The 20,442-nt window shown below is 36.8% G+C and overlaps 1 protein-coding gene across 7 annotated transcripts in view; it reads left to right on the forward strand.

The window, feature by feature from the left end:
• Positions 1 to 1,278: 1,278 nt before the first annotated feature.
• LOC122555352 (sodium/myo-inositol cotransporter-like) overlaps positions 1,279 to 20,442 on the forward strand; it is a 91,894-nt gene continuing 72,730 nt past the window's right edge. The window contains exons 1-4 of one of the 7 annotated variants that reach the window (XM_043701278.1): positions 2,018 to 2,955; positions 6,353 to 6,392; positions 8,280 to 8,405; positions 10,397 to 15,290. In XM_043701278.1, coding sequence (XP_043557213.1) covers positions 10,716 to 12,836 — 2,121 coding nt within the window. In that variant the 5' untranslated portion in view covers positions 2,018 to 2,955; positions 6,353 to 6,392; positions 8,280 to 8,405; positions 10,397 to 10,715 and the 3' untranslated portion in view covers positions 12,837 to 15,290. The other 6 variants (XM_043701277.1, XM_043701279.1, XM_043701280.1 and 3 more) reach the window with 6 other exon arrangements.

Raw genomic sequence — 20,442 nt, forward strand, 5'->3', positions numbered from 1 at the left:
CAGTACCACATCTCAAGGGCAACTTTGATACGTTTGCTGTTCAAGAGAGAAAATGTCAAACTGATATTTCATTGCAAAGCATCTTTTGCAGTTATCAAGAATGAAAGGTAAGTATTGTGAATAATATCCTTTTAAACTAGCTTCAGGGATGGTCTTTGGTGCAACCTCCTTTGAAAGGAAAATGCATACTGGAAATGCAGTCTTCCAGTGAGATGTTAAAATAAGGTGATGTCTCTCAGGGGGATTGAAAAGATCCCATAGCACTGTTTCAAAGAAGAGCCAGTAAACTTTATTCAGCACCTTGCAAATATTTATTCCTCAATGAACATTTGATTCATTTTATTAGCAAGGATAAGGAAAAACATTAGAAAATCAAAGGTATGATTGTCAAAGTTAGCCAGGAGCAAAGGTGTGTCATTAAAATTGTAGGGCAAGTTGAGAGAACAATCAATAGAGTTAATTTAAAATAGGGACATGGCGTACAAAAGCAAGGAAATTATGATAAATCTGTTTAGATTTATTTAATCACAACTGGAGTATTGTGTCCAGTACTAGGCACCAGGCATTAAGAGTGATGCGAATTAGAGAAGACTTAGAAAAGGCAGCAGTTTCAGGGATGAGGAACTTGGGTTACATGGATAGATTGGAGAATGTGGGAATGTGCTCTTTAGAGAAAACAAGGCTGCGAGGAGATTTGATAGAACTATTAAAAATCTTAAGGAACCTGGACAGAGTAGATTATAAGAAACTGTTCCTATTAATGCAGGGATTAAGAAACAAAGGAAAGAGATCAGCGTAAGAAGTAATGGGCACGAGGAAAGGCTTTTTAAAAAGTCACTGAGGGTATAGGATCTGGAATGCACTATACAGATTGTGAGAGTGGCACTAGAAGATTCACATGTGGCTTTGAAAGGAGATTTGAATCATTAGGTGAAGAGACATTTGCAAGGCTGGGGAAAACCGGAAAATGGGACAAGATGAGTTGGGCGTGCAGAGAACTAGCTGAAAATGTGTTGCTGGAAAAGCGCAGCAGGTCAGGCAGCATCCAAGGAACAGGAGAATCGACGTTTCGGGCATAAGCCCTTCCTCAGGAACTAGCACACGCGACAACTGCAGAACCTCCTATGTTGTAACAGTGCATGATTCTGTAACATCACAAAGGCCGATTATGATGTTTGTGGAAGTTTTCTGTACATAACCGTTCTGTCATTACAATAGCGCAGTGACTACACATCAATAATAATTCATGAGCTGTAAATTTAAGGTCTTTGAGAACCTGGGTTGTTGGTAAAAGGTGTTACGTAAATGTAAGTCTTCCTTTCCTTCAGAAGAATTGCCATTTAATTGGGTTACTTGAGCTTGCCTGTGTTTGCACAAATAATGTTCGCCAAAAATCAATTTTCAAAGCGGGGAAAAGATCAGCAAAGAATGGCGCCTGCACCTTTAAGATTGTGCGAGTGCGTGCGCCTTTAAGAGGCAGCGGGCCCATAGTGCTCAGCTGGAGGGGGCAGGGACTGGAAGAAACTGCTTTAGAGGCGGGGAAACGGGAGGCCAAATCTACATATAAACGAACACGCGGGAGAATAATCGCTGCAGGATCATAACAACATGCCCAGATATGAGCTTGCATTGATTCTGAAGGCTATGCAGCGGGTGAGTGTTGACCAAAACAAAAACGAAAAGAAAGAACGAGTGAAATAAAACAGTCGCCATCTTCCCGCTTCATGGGCAAACCAGCGACGAGGTGGAAATCCCCATTAACCAGGCTGGCGTGAAACGACAGTGATTTCCTCCTCTACCATTACCTATTTTCTTTTAAAAAAAACAACAAAAATGTTTTAATTCACCTGGTGTCAGGATAGTGCGTTTTGTTCTCTTTTCTAACCAAAGAGTCGATTGGTTTTTTTTGAGGCCCGACTCTACCTTCGCGCCAGCGAGCGGTGCTGCGGGTTTGCTGATTTTTCTGGAGAGAGTCGCTGAGAGCGAGAGAAACGTTAGTTGAAGAAGCCAGGTGAGCTTCGGCTGTTTGGAGAATGAAAACTAAAGCTGACCACCGCACCTTTTTCAAATCAGTGCCCCCTACCTGGCCAAGTCTGGTTGTTAGGGTTTTGGAGACGCTTGGATGAAACACTGCCCCCCCCCCCCCGACAAGAAGTTTAGGACTGCTGCATACTTAACGGTTCTTTGGTTAACGGGATAAAATGAGAACTGTAGATGGGTATCTTTCTGCAATGCATTTAAACGCGTGAAATACTGACTTTAAGTTGACAATAGTTATTCAGTAATGTTAGACATTGAGTTAATCTGTTCGCGTTATCTTGTTATATCTTACAAATTTACCATCAAATCGTATTAACAATGAAGAGGGCAAAATCAACGGGATAATGATGCTTAGTCTTCTCTTAGTTTAACTAATGCCAACAGTTAATTTAGTTGTGCAATTATGTAGTGTAAGAAGTATTTAGTAATTAAATAAAGGTCTTTAAAACTATTTGGAATAATGTGTTGGGTCAACTACGCAATCTTACTTCCACAGCTCTAGCTTTCCCTGTTGTGATAAACTTTTGGTTTACAGTTGAGCTTTTATCTTGTTGCTGTGCAGAAGGTAGGTTAATTAGTGATTACCTATGGTGGAACCTTGATCTTTTTCATCTTGGCACAATCCATCCAATGTCTATAAATCATGAACGAGTTGAGTATCAGTGGGATTTTAAAACCAAAGAACAACAAATGAGTGTTTCACATTCATTTACAGTTTTAAAACCAACTTGACATTGATTTGAAGAATTTTAGCCTCCAATTTTAATCAGTAAAGTCTACAGTCCATGGTATGAATTGCATTTTGCAGCTAGTGACTGAAACTGCTAAATTATTTGGAAAGTTATGATGCTGGACACTTTCCAAAATAGATCTGCGAAACAAACTTCTAATCTGCAGTATATAGTAGTTATGAAGGTAAATTTGTCACTTTGCTACAAGCCTACTTTTACTCTAATTGTTTTGTATTAATCGCTTGGTAAGTCAATCTGACTTTTCACTATAAAACTTGGTTCCCTCATGCTGTCATGCGTTGGTACACCTGCCAAAAAAGCCTTTTGAGGTTCTAACTTTATTTGAGGTGATGATTTCAAAAAATGGTATTTTGACAGCACTAGAATCAATTCTTTGAGTAGGAATCTACTCTCCTTTACTTGCAATCTTTGAACAGGTGAGTGCTGCATTATTTGGCAAGTTTTTAAAACGGTTTATTCTGATCTTTAATATGGGCTGTAAGTTATTATTGTTGCATTAAATCTAGTCGGAAAAGAAAGCTACTTAATATTATATTCCTTTTATGTTAACATATTTGAATAGGAAATAAGTAGATCTGTTATCTCAAGGTTCACTGTTTGCATTTTAATGTACAGTAACCTCCCCAGTTCAGAATACTTGGGACCAGTTTATTTCTAGGTTTTGGAATTTTCTGGATTATAGAATATCACTGAAAAGAAGTCATGTGGTTGAAGTTTTTTGTCTTGCTATCATCGGGGCATATGAAAGATTATCAAATTTCGAACAAATACAGAAATTTACACTACAAAATGGTTGGCATGGTTGCTGAACGAAGTTAATCGTGTGTGAATCAGCAAACACTAGATATAACTACCTGAAACATTATAAAGTAATTATAGAAATATTTTCTATATAGATGTTAAATCTTCAATGTTCTGTTACTGCAGTAGTGTACTAAAATGATGTGGATGCTGAACATAACTGGTTTCTGAGCAGTACATTTCTGGACTGGAGGGATTACAGTTTTTTTTTAAAATAACTACCACATTCACGAGAGAACATTTTTGGTGCATCTGTTTTCCACTCAGCCAAGTCTCCTGCACAGTAAATATGTAATATTCCAGTTAAGATATTGAGCTTCAGAAATTAATTTTAAAACTAAGCAAAAATATTGCTCTTAACTTGGGCTGATCTGCGCTTCAGTTCCATTTAACCATCTTTTCACAATATTTCATCTAACAAAAAATCTGCCTGCTAATCTTAAAACTGTGTTTGTCCCAAGGTGGTAGTAGATTTTTTCTAATTTTTGTTCTTGAACACCCAACTCAATTTAAAGATCACTTCCTTGCTATTCTCCCTCAGTTTGGATGTATGTGGAGAAACGTAATCCTCTATTAAATCCTTTTAACATATTTTAAAATGTGTTGTTTGTCCCTCAGTCTTCAATACAAGTGAATATGTACCAAGTTAATGCAACATGCTCTTGTTTTTTTAACCAACTAAGCTCCTGTATTTACTGGAGTACTGCTGAAAGCATTATAAAGCCAAATAATAACTTCTTTACCACTGTCCTCTAATCACCATTTGGTCCAGGCAATCTCCCTTTTACTTTTCCTATACATGTACTGGCTTTTTATGGTTTGTGGTCCTTGGACTCCTAAAACTCTGGCCACCTACAATTCCTTGATTCTCATCATTTTAAGATATATTCTCGCTTTTGTTTTGTACTCTTGCTTCCAACTGTGATCCCTCCTTTTTAGTATAGGAAATTAGATTTGATATCAGTAAGTTTTATTTTTAGTAAGACTGTTAACAAGTGCTGAAAATTCCAATGCACAATAAAGTTGAGAGCTGGGTTGGAGTCAAAACTAGAATTCTTGGAATGGGATGGGAGGTGTGTTTACTGGTTTGTCTGTCACAATGCATGAGAATTTGATATGAATAATTCTCTGGATACCTGTCCAGCCTATGCATTCCATCTTGCTGAATATGGTGACAAGCCCCCAATTTTATAATGTAATCTTGTAAGTAGTTCAAAGAGAGATCCAATAAGTTGAGAACCTGTTTCTTTAATTTCCAAGGCTTAAAAACTGCATTGAAACTTGGGAATTACTAAAAGCAATAGTTCAATTAAAACATTCACGTAATTAATAAATTGCTGCTTTCATTAACTTCTCATAACAAACACAAAATTATTTCTAATTTGAACAGAACAATAATGCTATTTGTTTTCACAAGTAATGAGAATCTGGAAGAACACAACCTGGTCAGAATTAAAAATGGCACATATAATTTCAATTTCAATTATAATTCTGTTCTCTAGTAACTGTATTTCTGTTGGTTTAGGTTTTATAGAACTGGAGAGCATTTTGTAGAACCTAATAAATGTAAAAGCTTTTGTAGTATGTAGGATGAACTCTATGCTACATTTGTAGTATAAAGATATGTTATGGTTAACTATAAGGTACTGTCATTGAATATTTTGCTTGTTATCTTCTATGTTCTCCAACAGTATTTCTTGTGGCTTTCTTTATTATCTATCTTCACTAGCGTGAGTAACACTCACCTAGAGCCGTAGAAATAAATCCATTGAGACTGGATATGTATTTTTGCAAAATCGCTATTAGCTTAGGAACATTATTAAAGATTAACTAAATATTTCCTGGCATATGTGAGATGACTTTTTTTTTTAACTTCTACTACGGTACTGGTTCGTCATTCATTCTTGTTTGCTTCCTAGTTGTATTAGTGTTTTCTGACTTCCACGTCAGTAGAGCAGTGGGTTCTGGTAATTATGAAAGATATAGACAGTTATTGCTAAAGTGTTGTCATAGTTTGAATGGGCAAGGAATGCTTACTAATTAATTTTGAGTTATCAGGAAGACCTGCCTGGCAAGGGATTATTTATGAGAGGACAAAATACTTATGGAACTTTAACTTGGCTATTGCTTTATTGCATAAGTGTTGACATTCTGTCTGCAATATCTGCTGCAGTACTGCAGGTAGGTGAGCTTGGCACACTGCAACTGTGTGCAGTTTAACTGCATTTCCTAGAATGTGATAGAATATAATTGTTAAAGTATAACATTTCCAGACAGTGGGGATTTCAAGCTGGAAAAATAGTTCTCAAGTTTTCTAAAAAATTTTAGTTTTTAATTATTTGGCAGTCAGCTTTTTAAAATTGAGAAACCAATACTTAGGAACAAAGCTGATATTTTGTGATACGGTCAAAGTAGGAAACCGGTCAATCAAATTCCATAGTTATTTAAAGGAAACAGATTTTATAGGTGAGATGGCTGTAAAAAGGGTGGAATTGGGTGGATAAAAGTTGTAGTGATGGGAAGAAGTTGTAAAGTATCTAATAGATTTGGAAGCCTTTGGAACTGATAAAGTCCAGAATGCGTACAATGGACCTTTGGTTTAAATTTAAGAAGAATGTAGAGATAAATTAGAATATTTAAATTGTATATTTGGAATTTTTAAGTAATCATTGAAATGATAAGTCACCATCCATTGACCAACTAGAAATATTAAGTTAAGAAATTAGCACCTATTCTGATAATGAGCTTTTTTCTCATAGGCTGTCCGAGCATGTGCAAGAATTTCCTTTTCTGACCAAGGTATTTGAGTCTTTCAACAAATTTTGATTTATGGGAAAAGTGAGATGTTTAATATGGGCACCATAGTTCTTAGGATGACTTTTTGGATTATATTAAATCTTCTGTTTAGTTTGGTAAAGATGGAGAAGCCAAATAATGAAGTAAAAGCAAACTATTCAAAATAATTCTACGAAAGCACTTTTGAAGGACTGAGAAAAGTCTCTACTGTTTCATTGAAATAGATGGAAGAAATTTAAGTTATTTCTGAGCAGTTGTGTACTCTGTCTGAGATTATAACATCGCATCAGGAGTGGGGGGGGGGTAACTTTTGTGGTACAGTGGTATCATCTTGGTCAAAAGGTCTGGGTTCAATCCAGCTACCTCAGACATATCAAAGTGTCTGTACAAGAGAAGGTTGTCATTCAGCTTATTTTGTCCGTCTTTGTTCATCTCATTTCATTGCTCTTTATGATCATACGATCTTTATTTTTATTCGAATGCTGATCCAACTTCCTTTTGCACATTGCTGCTTCTACCATCCTTCCTCAATGTGTACTCTAATTTTAATTTTCATAGTAGTTCTTTGACCTTCTCATTCTTTTCTCACTTTTTATAAGTCTGTTTCTTCTGGTTACTGACCCTTTTACCAGTGGAAATCTTTTCTCCCCCAATAATTATTTTAATTTTAAAGACCCGTTCAAGTCTGTTTATCTGTCTGTTCTCTAAGGACAATAATCCCTGTTTCTCTACGTAATTGTATTTCTGTATCTTGGGTGCCATTCCAGCAAATCTCTTCACACTCTTCAAAGCTCTTGTGCTCCTCTTAAAGTGGTGCCCAAAATTGATCTCCGCACTCCAGTAAACTTTCTTAAAAAGAAAGATGAAATTGAAAAAGAGGTGACGGGACAGAAAGAAAAAGTGAAAACAAACTTTTACCTAATTTTGGAGTTTTTAAGAAAATCTCACGGAATGAGACTCCACATCTTCTTTTAAAAACAATTGCACATGAATGGAAAATGTTATCTATACTGGGTAAGTACCACAACTTTTTGAATGATGAATCCCTTGGCCAGATACCATTGTATCATTGTAGAAAAGCCAGGAAAAGCAGACTTGCTAACAGTCTAGAAAAAAGGTAGCCCAGTTACCTACGTTGTTATTAAGCAACTTGCACATGTGGATATGGAAGTGGCTGTCTGCGTTACTCCTTTTTATGCTGGTGAGTGCTAAGCCTCACTATTATTCGAATTGCAAAATATAGACAGCATTTTTTTGGTGTTGAGGAATGTGCAAAGGACCCTAAAAAGTTTGATAAACAGTGGAGGATGAAACAAACTTTCTAGTATCAAATCTGAATGTTTTCAAATTTTGCCAGTTTTGTGCAGATGTTGTTGATGTACTATTGGAATTTAATGCACAATTATTATTCATGTGTCTTGTATTAAAGAATTAGCAATATAAATTGCTGGAAACATGTGCAATAAAATGTACAGTGCAATAGCAGAATGTCATAATGTTTGTATACACTCCATAACTATGAACTGGAGATGTATGGTAGGGGAATGATTTATTGCCAACCATATAGCCATTTTGAAAAAAGAAATAATCTTATACAGCGATGTTCTCAGAGCCGAGATTGGCTACAGTTTGAAAATTTTGAACTAACGTTCCAAAGTACTGATAGCAATATATTTTAAGGAAACAAATGTAAATAGTGATTAGGGAGAAATTCTGAAATTTGGTGTGTAAATTACAATTTAATGCATGGTTCTATCCTTTAACTATAAGGGTGTGACTATAACTATGTAGAAAACTATAAAATAGAGCTATGATATGTTCGCTAGATTTGATGGTAGTATTGGATCATTTAGCCTTTTGAATGCAATTACTCCAGCACTTCTGTTAAAGGTGCATTGCTGTCAATGGTACTTACAGTGCAGCTGTAAGCTTAGGATACCTGCACCATTCATGTGCTTCACGTGAACCTCAAGTGCAAATCTTTTGGAAAACCCGTGGTTTCTCCTTTCTGCATACGTGAGTAGATATATCTTCTAACCATTTACTAGTACATTCAGTTATAGTAAACTTTTATTACAAATGCACTTTGAAATGTTGAGGTTTTTACATCTAAGTATCTACTATATAATTACCACAACATTTTTTTATTACCTCTTTAAAATATTTTGAAGCAACCTTAATTCATATAATCATCCTATTTGTAATTGGCTACATCATATTAAGATTATAGAGTTGATTCTTGACTTGGTGAATTCAAGATGTTCTGAACTGTACAGTTCCCAGATCGTTGGTCTCTGAGTCAGCTCTTTTTATTTCGGGTGAGGGTGATGCACTACAGTTGGCCTCCATGTTGTCAAGGTGGGGACAGGGAGGCAACCAACTGTTTTCTGATTGCTATCTAGGGTGTCATCTCTGCTGAATCAATTGCTGACTTCATCTTGCCTCCTATTGAACTTCCACATAATTTTTTTTTTAACATGGGATCATAAAATAATGATTATCAGGAATTGGAATTCTGGTTCATTGTTTTTCTTCTGCACCCTACCAAAGGTCAAGGACATTGAGGTTAACTGTAGTACCCAAACTGTTGGATAATTTATTATCTTGGCTAATTTATTGCAGCTCGGGGATTAAATGTTGACTGTTGCATCACAGTACAAATTTCCATTCCATTTCCCTGTTAGCAATCAATGAGCTTCCTTTTTTTTTGCCTCTCTACTACCGTGTTATAAATACATTGATCAGGGTGACATCTTTTCCCACTTTTTTTCTTCAGATTTCTACTTGACTCTTTTATTTGTAACCTTGTTTTCAGTTTTAAGATACAGCCACTTACCATATTTTTGACTTGTGTGTTAAACTTTGTTTTGCAGAGTCAGCCTAAATTTAAGTATTTTCTGGTGTCACAGATGTCAGCTGTACATGGCTTTCAATTATTTTTATCAAGATACTGAGTATTTAAACGTTTAATGCTTGTGAAAGGCCTTACAATGCTAAATATAAGCTTCTTACTTTTTGTGTGTTTTTTAAAAAATCTTTACTTCCTGAAATGCTCCAGAATTATTATGGGCTGAAAATCCATGGTCTTTTAGAGAGGCAAAACAGATTAATTACTTAATTTCCCCCACATATATTTGTCCAGTACCATATATTTTTCTTTCTGTTTTGAGCAGTTTCAGCAATTAATGTGTTCATAAGATCTTTTAAAATTTGTTTAGTGGTATGTATCCACCTGCCACCAATGAAACTTTCTTTTTTTATTATAAAGAAGGACTTTTTTTTTAATGTTACACTTTCTGACTTATCTTGTTAGTTTTCAAACGTCTGGCATCAAACTATCTTTTTGAATGGTTTGACTTTTTTTTTCCTATGCATTGAATATGGACTGCTTCACATGATTGCTCCATGCATGTCAATCTCTACAACTTTCCACTAAATCCACATGGTAAGTTCATCTGAATTTGGTGTTGAGGAATTGTATGGATCAAATTTGTTGCATTTAAAGAGCATGCTTCAGGAGCCAATGGTTTGCTGAAAATGCCTTTAACGTTTTCCCAAAACAAACTAATTATATTGGAGCTTTCATAGCCCAGGTTTGTGGTACTTGTGAGTATGGGATTGGTACCACTTAGTTTGTTTCGTATAAAAATAATATACCTTCAAATTGCCATCTATGTACTTCCATTTCTTTTGATTTTTTTCTATCTGATCTCACTTTAATTATGCCACTTGAGAATGCTTGCCCTCACATCCCCTGATTCATGTGCAAGGTTGGCTTATGGAGTTGATGGAGTTTGTGATCAGTAATATTGATCACAATTCTGCAGTCACCTCTTCTGCCTTTTTCTTATTATAATAGAAATCTGATCTTTTGACATGCTCACTAGCATATATTAATTTTTAGCGATTGAGAAAATTTGCATCATGTTTTTTTTTCAGAATTGAAGTTGATTTAAAAAGTGCAATTCTAATATCCTCTTTTGTCTTTTGTCTTTGCTGTCTTGCAGGAGTGTAACTCTAGGCCTTACTAGACCTGTCAGCAACAGCTAAGAAATTCAACACCAACAAATTAAGCTGTGACGGTCTTGAGGAATGCTACTAAAAAGAGCATGAGAAATAGTCAGAAGTGAAGTAAACAAGATAAATAGTATTTGGCATCCCAGTACCTGACAACTGGAATCCTACAGTTTCAACCAAGGCAGCAAACCAAAGGACAAATATTTATCACTCCATACAGTTTTTTTTTCCCTACTTCATTAGCAATCTTAACGTGCCTGGTCATTGGATATCTTATTCTGTTAATTGAATCTCAAACATTTTATAAAAATGTTTGGCTTTATGGAACCAGCTGATCTAGCTGTTGTAGCACTTTATTTTGTCCTTGTATTGTGCATTGGTTTTTTTGCAATGTGGAAGTCCAACAGAAGTACTGTGAGTGGATACTTTCTTGCAGGACGCACCATGACCTGGATAGCAATAGGTGCTTCGTTGTTTGTGAGCAATATTGGCAGTGAACACTTTATTGGGTTAGCAGGATCTGGAGCTGCCAGTGGATTTGCAGTAGGAGCTTGGGAGTTCAATGCAGTGTTGCTTTTACAGTTACTAGGTTGGGTTTTCATCCCTGTCTACATCAGGTCTGGTGTGTTCACCATGCCACAATACCTTTCAAAACGTTACGGTGGTAACAGAATAAAAGTCTATTTTGCTTTATTGTTTTTGACATTGTATGTTTTCACAAAGCTTTCTGTTGACCTGTACGCTGGTGCATTGTTTATCCGGGCCTCACTCGGCTGGGACCTATATCTCTCTATCATCATCTTGATTGGGTTGACTGCAGTGTTAACTGTTACAGGCGGACTTGTGGCCGTCATCTACACAGATGCCCTACAAGCAATTCTTATGATTGGTGGAGCTTTAACATTGATGGTTGTTGGAATGGTCAAGGTGGGAGGCTTTGAGGAATTGAAACAGAGATACATGTTGGCCTCACCAAATGTTACAACGGTTCTAGCCTCCTTCAACCTAAGTTCTACAAACACTTGCCGCATTCACCCAAAAGATGATGCTCTCAAGATGTTACGTGAGCCGACTGATGAGGATATTCCTTGGCCTGGCTTCCTGTTTGGTCAAACGCCAGTCTCGGCTTGGTATTGGTGTGCTGATCAAGTCATTGTGCAGCGTGTCTTGGCAGCAAAGAACATAGCTCATGCCAAAGGAGCTACCCTAATGGCTGGTTTTCTGAAACTCTTGCCCATGTTTATCATAGTCGTACCTGGTATGATTTCCAGAGTTCTCTTTACTGATGAGATTATTTGCATTAATCCAGAGCATTGTATGCAAGTATGTGGTAGCAGAGCAGGTTGCTCAAACATTGCCTATCCACGACTAGTATTGGGAATCTTGCCCGCAGGCCTTCGTGGCCTAATGATGTCAGTCATGATAGCAGCATTAATGAGTGATTTGGATTCTATATTCAATAGTGCCAGCACCATATTTACCCTGGATATTTACAAACATCTTCGAAAGGCTGCCAGCTCTCGTGAACTGATGATAGTAGGTCGTCTGTTTGTTGTCTTCATGGTAGCTGTAAGCATTGCCTGGGTTCCTGTAATTGTAGAGATGCAGGGAGGCCAAATGTATCTTTACATTCAAGAGGTTGCAAACTATCTCACTCCACCAGTTGCAGCCCTCTTCCTCCTTGGTATTTTCTGGAAGCGCTGCAATGAGAAGGGCGCTTTCTATGGAGGGTTGGTTGGATCCATTTTGGGAATTATACGCTTGATTCTTGCTTTTATTTATCAAGCACCAGACTGTGACCAAGTTGATACCAGACCAAGTTTTATCAGAAATATTCACTACATGTACGTGTCAACTTTTCTGTTTTGGACCACTGTCATTACAGCCATTGTAGTAAGTCTGCTGACCCCTGCTCTTCCCAGGACATTTACTTCTAGTACCATGTTCTGGGCATTAAAAGACTTGGACACTATAAAAAGCTCTCAAAAAGAAGAATGTGATAAATTAACAGATCAAACTATAACTGAATGCAATGGCCATACCACAAGTGCTCATAAAAAGGACACCGATGGAATCGAATTAGTTCTTTTAACACCCGAAAGCGATGATTCCAAATCTTTGAATTCGCCGGTCATCTCAGAGGGACAAACAGTGAATGATCATTACACAAATGGACAAACGGTTGTTGTGGACCCAGAAACCAAAGAGGAACCAGAACTGGAAAGAAACAAATTGTGGAAATTTTTTGACTGCCTTTGTGGACTAAAAAATTATGATGTGAAGAATCCAGTTGCAAGAGTTTCTGTAGAAGATGAAATGATTTGCATACAAATGCTACAAGAAAGTCAGAAGATTAAAGTATTGTTAAATATTGGACTTCTATTTGTATTATCTTGTGGCATATCCATGTACCTTTATTTCTCTTTGTAAAATCAGCCTGAAAATTTAAGTAATTTTTTTTGTTTTTGAAGTATTTTCTTTTAAATTTCCTTTTTTTGGCACAGGTAGATAACTTATTTATAAAGTTATGGTAAAAATGGTGAGGGAGGGAGGTTAGCTAAAAGTCCATTTCACTCTGCCCAGTCTGATCTCGTGATGCAGAACATATATGATAAAATTAGCCAAAGTGCCTTATATTAAGGTGGGGCAAACTACATTGTAGTTCTGGCTCTGGTGTTTAGCAGCTGCTGTTGGGAATGTGTATGTGAGTTTCTGAAGAGGACCAAGATTAAATTCAGTTATGAAGTCACTTTATGGTTCAATATATCTCCGTCCACAATTGAGGCTCACTGGTATCTTATGGGTAATCAGAGTGTCTCCTGACCAGTAAACTATGCTAAGTGTGTGAATCCGTGGCTGAAAAATAAATATTGTAACCTTTGGAATTAAGTACGTGGTCAACTTAATTTTGGGGTTTACAATTTGTCACTAAATATTTTTATGTAGTAGATGACTTTGTTTCTTTTCTGGCAATTATTCTGTGAACAATAAGCTACAATTGATTTTATTAAAAAAAATTCTATGAAATATTTATTTTAAAGTTATTTTTCTGCCCAAATACATCATCAAATGTGTAAATGGGAGAAGGGAAATTTTAATCTGTTGATCATAAAATGCTTATAAATGTCTGAGCACTTAAATATTTTTGCCCCAAAAGTAGTTGAATGGACTGAATTAATTACTACACTTAATATTTTATAAGAAGTAAGAGCACTTCAATTTTGCACTCCTAACTATTTTCCCTCATAATTATTGCCATCCTCAATTCACCTATTCCCACACTTGCTGCCCAGTAGTCTTTGGATGATGGTGACCTCCTTCCAGATCTCTTTCACAGAGTTAGCAGGCAAAAGGTGTGCAGCAGTGGTCTTGGAATAGGTTTTTTTTTCTTCACATCTCTAATCCACCCTGTGGGAGTTGAGTTGTGTTGAACATCTTGCACAATAGGATCAGGAATTTCCTGGAATGGGCAGGGAGGTTGAGCCAATTACTTTGTATTTAGCGGATGGATACCTGTTTTTCCAGTATATAATTGTGCTGTACATGTTTGTATATGTTAAATCAATTTGTTATAATTTCTGCACTCCAAGAAATTCATTGAGATATCATTGAGCATGTAGGCCAACACAAGGATCATAGTCTTAACATTTTAAATTATGAAAAGTTTTGCTAATGTGTAATAGTTATGATCAGCCTGTTAACCCTCGTAAAGTTAGTCCTGTTTTGGCCTAAATCAAATAAATATTGTTTCTTTATTAGGTAAGTGTCTGCTTTTGGTTGTATTCAGTGATAACTATATGCATTGCGGCAATTAAATTCTTTTAGCTTATGTGGAGCAAGTAGGGTTGGTGTGATAATTAAACTGTTATGTTAACATAATTGGCTCTTAACCCCTTCCCCAGCCCCATTCTATATTTGTACTCATGAAATTTTAAAAATTTGTAAAGCATAATGATTGGATGGAGGGGAATCAGACACGTACATGTTCCCAAGTTAATTTTAGGTGTCAGTATTCTCTGTACTAACCCTGAACTAATAAGATGCCTAAGTTTTTTTTTGAAAAATGTTAGCTGCTTCTTTACCATTCCAATATCCTTGTAGAGCTGTTTTTCTCCCACCACACTTGCTTTTTGGTTTGTGTGTGTGCTTATTTTCTCCTCAGTCATTTTGCTTTTAAAATTACAATTTTATTCTAAAGTTTGATTTTTGTATTCTTTTGAATGAGCTGTTTATATTGCATCAAAACACAAGTGCAGGTATTTGTAAGAAATTCTTTAAATAAAACAGTCATGAGGAGTGAACAATAATTTGTATGTAGACAAACTGATTTTATGTCTGTATGAAAAAAATTTGTGCCAAGCTCTCTTTCATGTAGCATGACATTCCTCCATTGATGTGAGTTAGTGTCTAGTTTCCTAATTACATATTCAAATCCAAACTACCCGCACTCTCAGTTGGGAAAGGAACCCACTGCAAGTGATCATCTTGATCTACTTCGCTTTTCTTTACGTGCTGTTGACCAATTGCAAAAGTTTAAACATATAAATGGAAACAAAAAAGTGCTCACCCAAGAACTAACTTTTAACTCAGTTGCAGAATGGTTTAACATTTCAAGACAGATGCTCTTAATTCCAAGTTTTAACTTGGGAAATGCTTAATAAATGCAGAGACAAAGTCTACAAATGAAGTATTTTTCCTTGAGCATTGTATGTAAATTGTTTTTTTTTTATATGTGGCCTATGTAATTTTTCGGAGAGGAATGCACAGCTCTGGAACTTTATGTATAGAGCCTGATATGATTTTGTGACGCATGAACATCTTGTACATTTTTACTGTACCTGTAATACTACATTTTCAAAGTGAAGAATCAGTTTATTTAAACAAGTCGTCATGCTTTTCACTGTTTAGTAGAATGGATGTTGCGTTAGTTAATACACTTTTATAGAGCACTGAAACAGACCCTTCAATCCAATTCGTCCATGCCAACCAGATATCCCACCCCAATCTAGTCCCACCTGCCAGCATCTGGCCCATATCCCTTCAAAGCCTTCCTATTCATATACCCATTCAGATGCCTTTTAAATGTTGCAATTGTATCAGCCTTCACCACATCCTCTGGCACCCCATTCCACACCTACACCCCCCTCTGCGTGAAATAATTGTCCCTTCGGTCTCCTTTTTTTAAAAAATATATTTTTACCCTAAACACATGTCCACTAGTTCTGACTCCCCCACCCTTGTCTCTTTACCCTATCCAAGCCCCTCATGATTTTATAAACCTCTACAAGGTCACCCCTCAGCCTCCGATGTTCCAGGGGAAACAGCCCCAGCCTATTCCACCACTCCCTATAGCACAAACTCTCCTACCCTGACAACATCCTTGTAAATGTTGTCTGTATCCTTTCAAGTTTTACCACATTCTTCCAAAAGGAAGGAGACCCTAATTGCGCACAGTATTCCAAAGTGGCCTAACCAATGTCCTGTACTCCGTACTCTGACCAATAAAGGAAAATGTACCAAACGCCGCCTTCACAATCCTATCTACCTGTTGACCGTATGTTCAAGGAGCTATGAACCTGCACTCCAAGGTCTTTGTTCAGCAACACTCCCAGGACCTTACCATGAAGTGTATAAGTCCTGCTAAGATTTGCTTTCCCAAAATGCAGCACCTCCCATTTATCTAAATTAAACTCCATCTGCCACTCCTCAGCCCATTGGCCCATCTGATCGAGATCCCATTGTAATCTGAGGTAACCTTCACTGTTCACTACACCTCCAATTTTGGTGTCATCTGCAAACTTACTAACTATAGCTCCAATGTTCATTTCCAAATCATTTATATAAATGAGGAAAAGTAGTGGACCCAGCACTGATCCTTGTGGCATTCCACTGGTCACAGGCCTCCATTTTGAAAAACAACCCTCTGTCTTCTACTTTCGAGCCAGTTCTGTATCTAAATGGCTAGTTCTCCCTGTATTGCCTGGGATCTAACTTTACTAACCAGTCTCCTGTGGGGAACTTTGTCGAGCACCTTACTGAAGTCAAAGTGTGGTGCTGGAAAAGCGCAGCAGGCCAGGCAGCATCCGAGAAGCAGAAGAATCGACGTTTCGGGCATAAGCCCTTCTTCAGGAATGAGAAGGGCTTATGCCCGAAACGTCGATTCTCCTGCTCCTCGGATGCTGCCTGGCCTGCTGCGCTTTTCCAGCACCACACTTTTCGACTCTGGTCTCCAGCATCTATAGTCCTCACTTTCTCCTAGAACACCTTGCTGAAGTCCAGATAAATCACGTCTACTGCTCTGCCCTTATCAATCCCCTTTGTTACTTAGAACATAGAACAGTACAGCACAGAACAGGCCCTTCAGCCCATGGTGTTGTGCCGACCATTGATCTGCATGTAAGGTAAACCTAATGTACGACCCCTCAAATTTTCTTCAAAGAACTCAATCAAGTTTGTGAGACATGATTTCCCATGCACAAAGCCATGCTGACAACCCTTAATCAGTCCTTGGCTTTCCAAATACATGTACATCCTGTTTCAGGATTCCCTCCAACAACTTGACCACCACCGACATCAGGCTCACTGGTATGTAGTTCCCTGGCTTGTCCTTACCACCTTTCTTAAACAGTGACACCATGTTAGCCAACCTCCAGTCTTCCAGCACCTCACCTGTGACAGTCGATGATACAAATATCTCAGCAAGGGGCCCAGCAATCATTTCCCGAGCTTCCTCCACAGTTCTCGGCACTTCCTCCTCTGTAATATGGATATTTTTCAAGATGTCACCATCTATTTCCCTACATTCTATATCTTCCATGTCCTTTTCCACAGTAAATACTGATGCAAAGTACTCATTTAGTATCTCCCCCCCACTTCCTGCGCCTCCACACAAAGGCTGCCTTGCTGACCTTTGAGGGGGCCCAATTCTCTCCCTAGTTACCCTTTTGCCCTTAATGTATTTGTAAAACCTATGGATTCTTCTTAACCCTATTTGTCAAAGCTATCTCATGTCCCCTTTTTGCCCTCCTGATTTCCCTCTTAAGTATACTCCTACTGCCTTTATACACAGCTAAGGATTTATTCAATCTATCCTGTTTATACCTGATATATGTTTCCTTTTTCTTAACCAAACCCTCAATTTCTCTAGTCATCCAGCATTCCCTACACCTAGCAGCCTTTCCTTTCACCATAACTGGAATGTACTGTCTCTGGACTCTCGTTATCTCATTTCTGAAGGCTTCCCAGTTTCCAGCTGTCCCTTTTTTTTCGTTATTGACTGCAATTTGCAAGTTTATAAATTTTATACCGTGTAACGTTTATCAAACAGTACTGAGTTTGTATTCCGCATCATAATTCATCGCATGGATCTAATTAGAATAGATAAATACAAGATGAAATCTGTTTTGATGTCTATTTATTGCTTATTTTCCTTTCTGTTTTTCCCTTTGTGTATCCTTACATTCTTGTCTAAATTTTAGACAAACCTGCAGTGTTCTTTTCATAAATTAGCTTTCCATTTTATTGAATAAGGACCAGTACTTGAAGTATTTATTGGCTGGAAAGTAATTCTGAAATTACTTTAGCCAGTGAATTGGAGGTATTGAATATTGATGTTTGTAGTCAAAGGTTTCGGGTGAAATTCTGCTACAGGTTTTTACAAATAAATTTAAGCTGATGATCTCTCTGTGGCATTGTGAAAGGAATTACCGTGTTAGTTTTCTGTCCTGATATCAGAAGAGCTATATACATGCCCTCACTTACTAAATTTGAAGTTGCTGTCCTATTGAAAGAATGGCATTTATAATAATATTGAGGAAAAATCCAAAGGAAAGCAAGAGGCAAGGGTTGTTCCAACAAATGGTTCTCAGAAAAAAAAAGGACTACTTTTTCAGAATTCAAATTGTAAAGGAGATTAGAAAATGTAGCACAATAAAGTGGTCAGTTGAAATGTTGGGACTGGACAAAGTTGCAAATTATTGTTTTCAGTAATGAATAGATCCTTTGAAATCTGTCAATTTTTGAATCTCTTGGTTCAACTACTTAATTGTGCTGCTTTGTGTGAGAAGTTTAATGTTGAAGCATTGTGCTAAAACTTTTTTTGGTATTTTTTATGGTCATTGATCCTGGCGCAATGCAGCGGTTACCTGAGAACATGTATGAAAGTATGCATGCTTTTGTTAAAGGGAATACAGAAAATGGGGCATTGAAAAATGAGCATTTTAAATTTATAGTTCAATTGTATAAATAGAATAAAACTTTAAAACAAAAGAAGGCTGTAAATCAGGGACAACAAGATATTTTTAGGAAAGAGTTTATAAACATGCAGATTTGAATTGCTTGTTCGTGAGTGCTTAAAGGATGCAGACCCAACTTATGTTTGGAATGAATGAATCAGCTTTAAATAGATCCTGTTTCATTCCTAATCATTTGTGGTGTCTGTTATTTCAGGTGGTTCGGATTTTAATATTCTATGTTGTACTTGTGTAGTTGAGTAGAGATAATTAACTTTTATCCACGATTTCAATTTTGCTTTAACAGATTACCAAAACTAATTTAAAATTTGGATAATCTTGTTTAGTTGTGATCTATCCAAGCTGATTAATCTTCATTAATCAGTTTGGATAGTTCGCAAATTGTAAAGTGAGTGAAGGATTTGAAGCTATCCTAATTGGCAGTACTGCCATGATAGAACCATAAAGCAAGACTTTCAAAAGATGTTGGATACATGGCTCAAGTTTGTAGTGATAGTGGATTGTTTCCCAGCTACCCGTAACCATGTCCGCCTCTGTCTTGCATCTTTCTAAACAAAACCACCCATTTTTTTTAAGTGTGACAAGAAAACAAACCACCTGTTACACAAGTGACATGACTTCTTATCAGAAATTATGCAATTAAAAACTGATTTGATCCCCTGACATAACATCATTAATATTGTAAACCTTACCAGGTCTGCTCCACTAGATTTGAAAATTGCAATAGAAAGTTGAAAACTTACATGTTGAAGTTGTAATAGGAATTTCTGTATTAATTATTCTTCACATACTGGATTTGTAAAAATTATCCAGGCACACATAACCAGTAAGTATTTCAGGCAACTCTAGAACATTGATGTTCTGATGAAGAGTCCTGACTTAAAATGTCGACTTTCCTGTTCCTCTGATGCTGTCGGACCTACTGTGCCTTTTCAGCTACACATTTTATCAACTCTAGAACATTCTCCTGATTCCTATTGGTGTTGAAAATACCAAGTGAATTCTTCAGACTTTTTTTGACAGCTGTTGCTAGCTATGCTTTGAAACTATATTTTGCTGTCACCTGTTTGGCCATTAATACCTGTATAGGAAATATAGGGTAGGGGATTCTGGTTCAAAATTTGTTCTTCAAAGTGAAATGAATTTGAAGGTTATAGACCAGGACCGTTCAATATTAATTTGTATCACAATGATTTGAAAATTCAAAACTTTGTTTAGTTTAATCTTGCAAATTGCTATAAAACATTTAGGTGGGGGTTTTTAAGTGCTTTGATTTGGAAATTAAGATGTATGTCTTTGATTCAGAAACATTTAACATTCAGTCAAATGTATACAAATGAGAATATTTGACAATGATAGTGAATGTTAGAGTCTAGATTATTGCTGAATTCATCTCTAACTTAGATGGATTTTTAAAGTTGACACTGTCTGACAGGATGTACCAAATAGAGATTTTTATTTTGAAACTATTCATTCAGCCTCCAACATCACGTGATTCCAGAATGGTGGGTGAAGCAGCTGGGACAAGGTTGTTTTAAAATCTTTGTTAACCCAACCAATCTACAGCTGCAGCAGAGTTAAACGTTGTAATTGAAAAGTCTTGCAGGGAATACAGTCTTCCTTGTCAAGTTCATCCAGATTTATTTGTTGAAGTTTTATGCATTTTATGTGTAGAAACATAATGCAGGGTTTGTTATGTCATTAGGAAGTGGTGGTTTGCTTTATAATATGGGAGTCATGTGATCAATGAAGAAGTTTAAAACACCAAGTTAGATGAAATGATG

Source organism: Chiloscyllium plagiosum, chromosome 12 (genome assembly GCF_004010195.1).
Source record: "Chiloscyllium plagiosum isolate BGI_BamShark_2017 chromosome 12, ASM401019v2, whole genome shotgun sequence".
Taxonomy (NCBI): Eukaryota; Metazoa; Chordata; class Chondrichthyes; order Orectolobiformes; family Hemiscylliidae; genus Chiloscyllium; species Chiloscyllium plagiosum.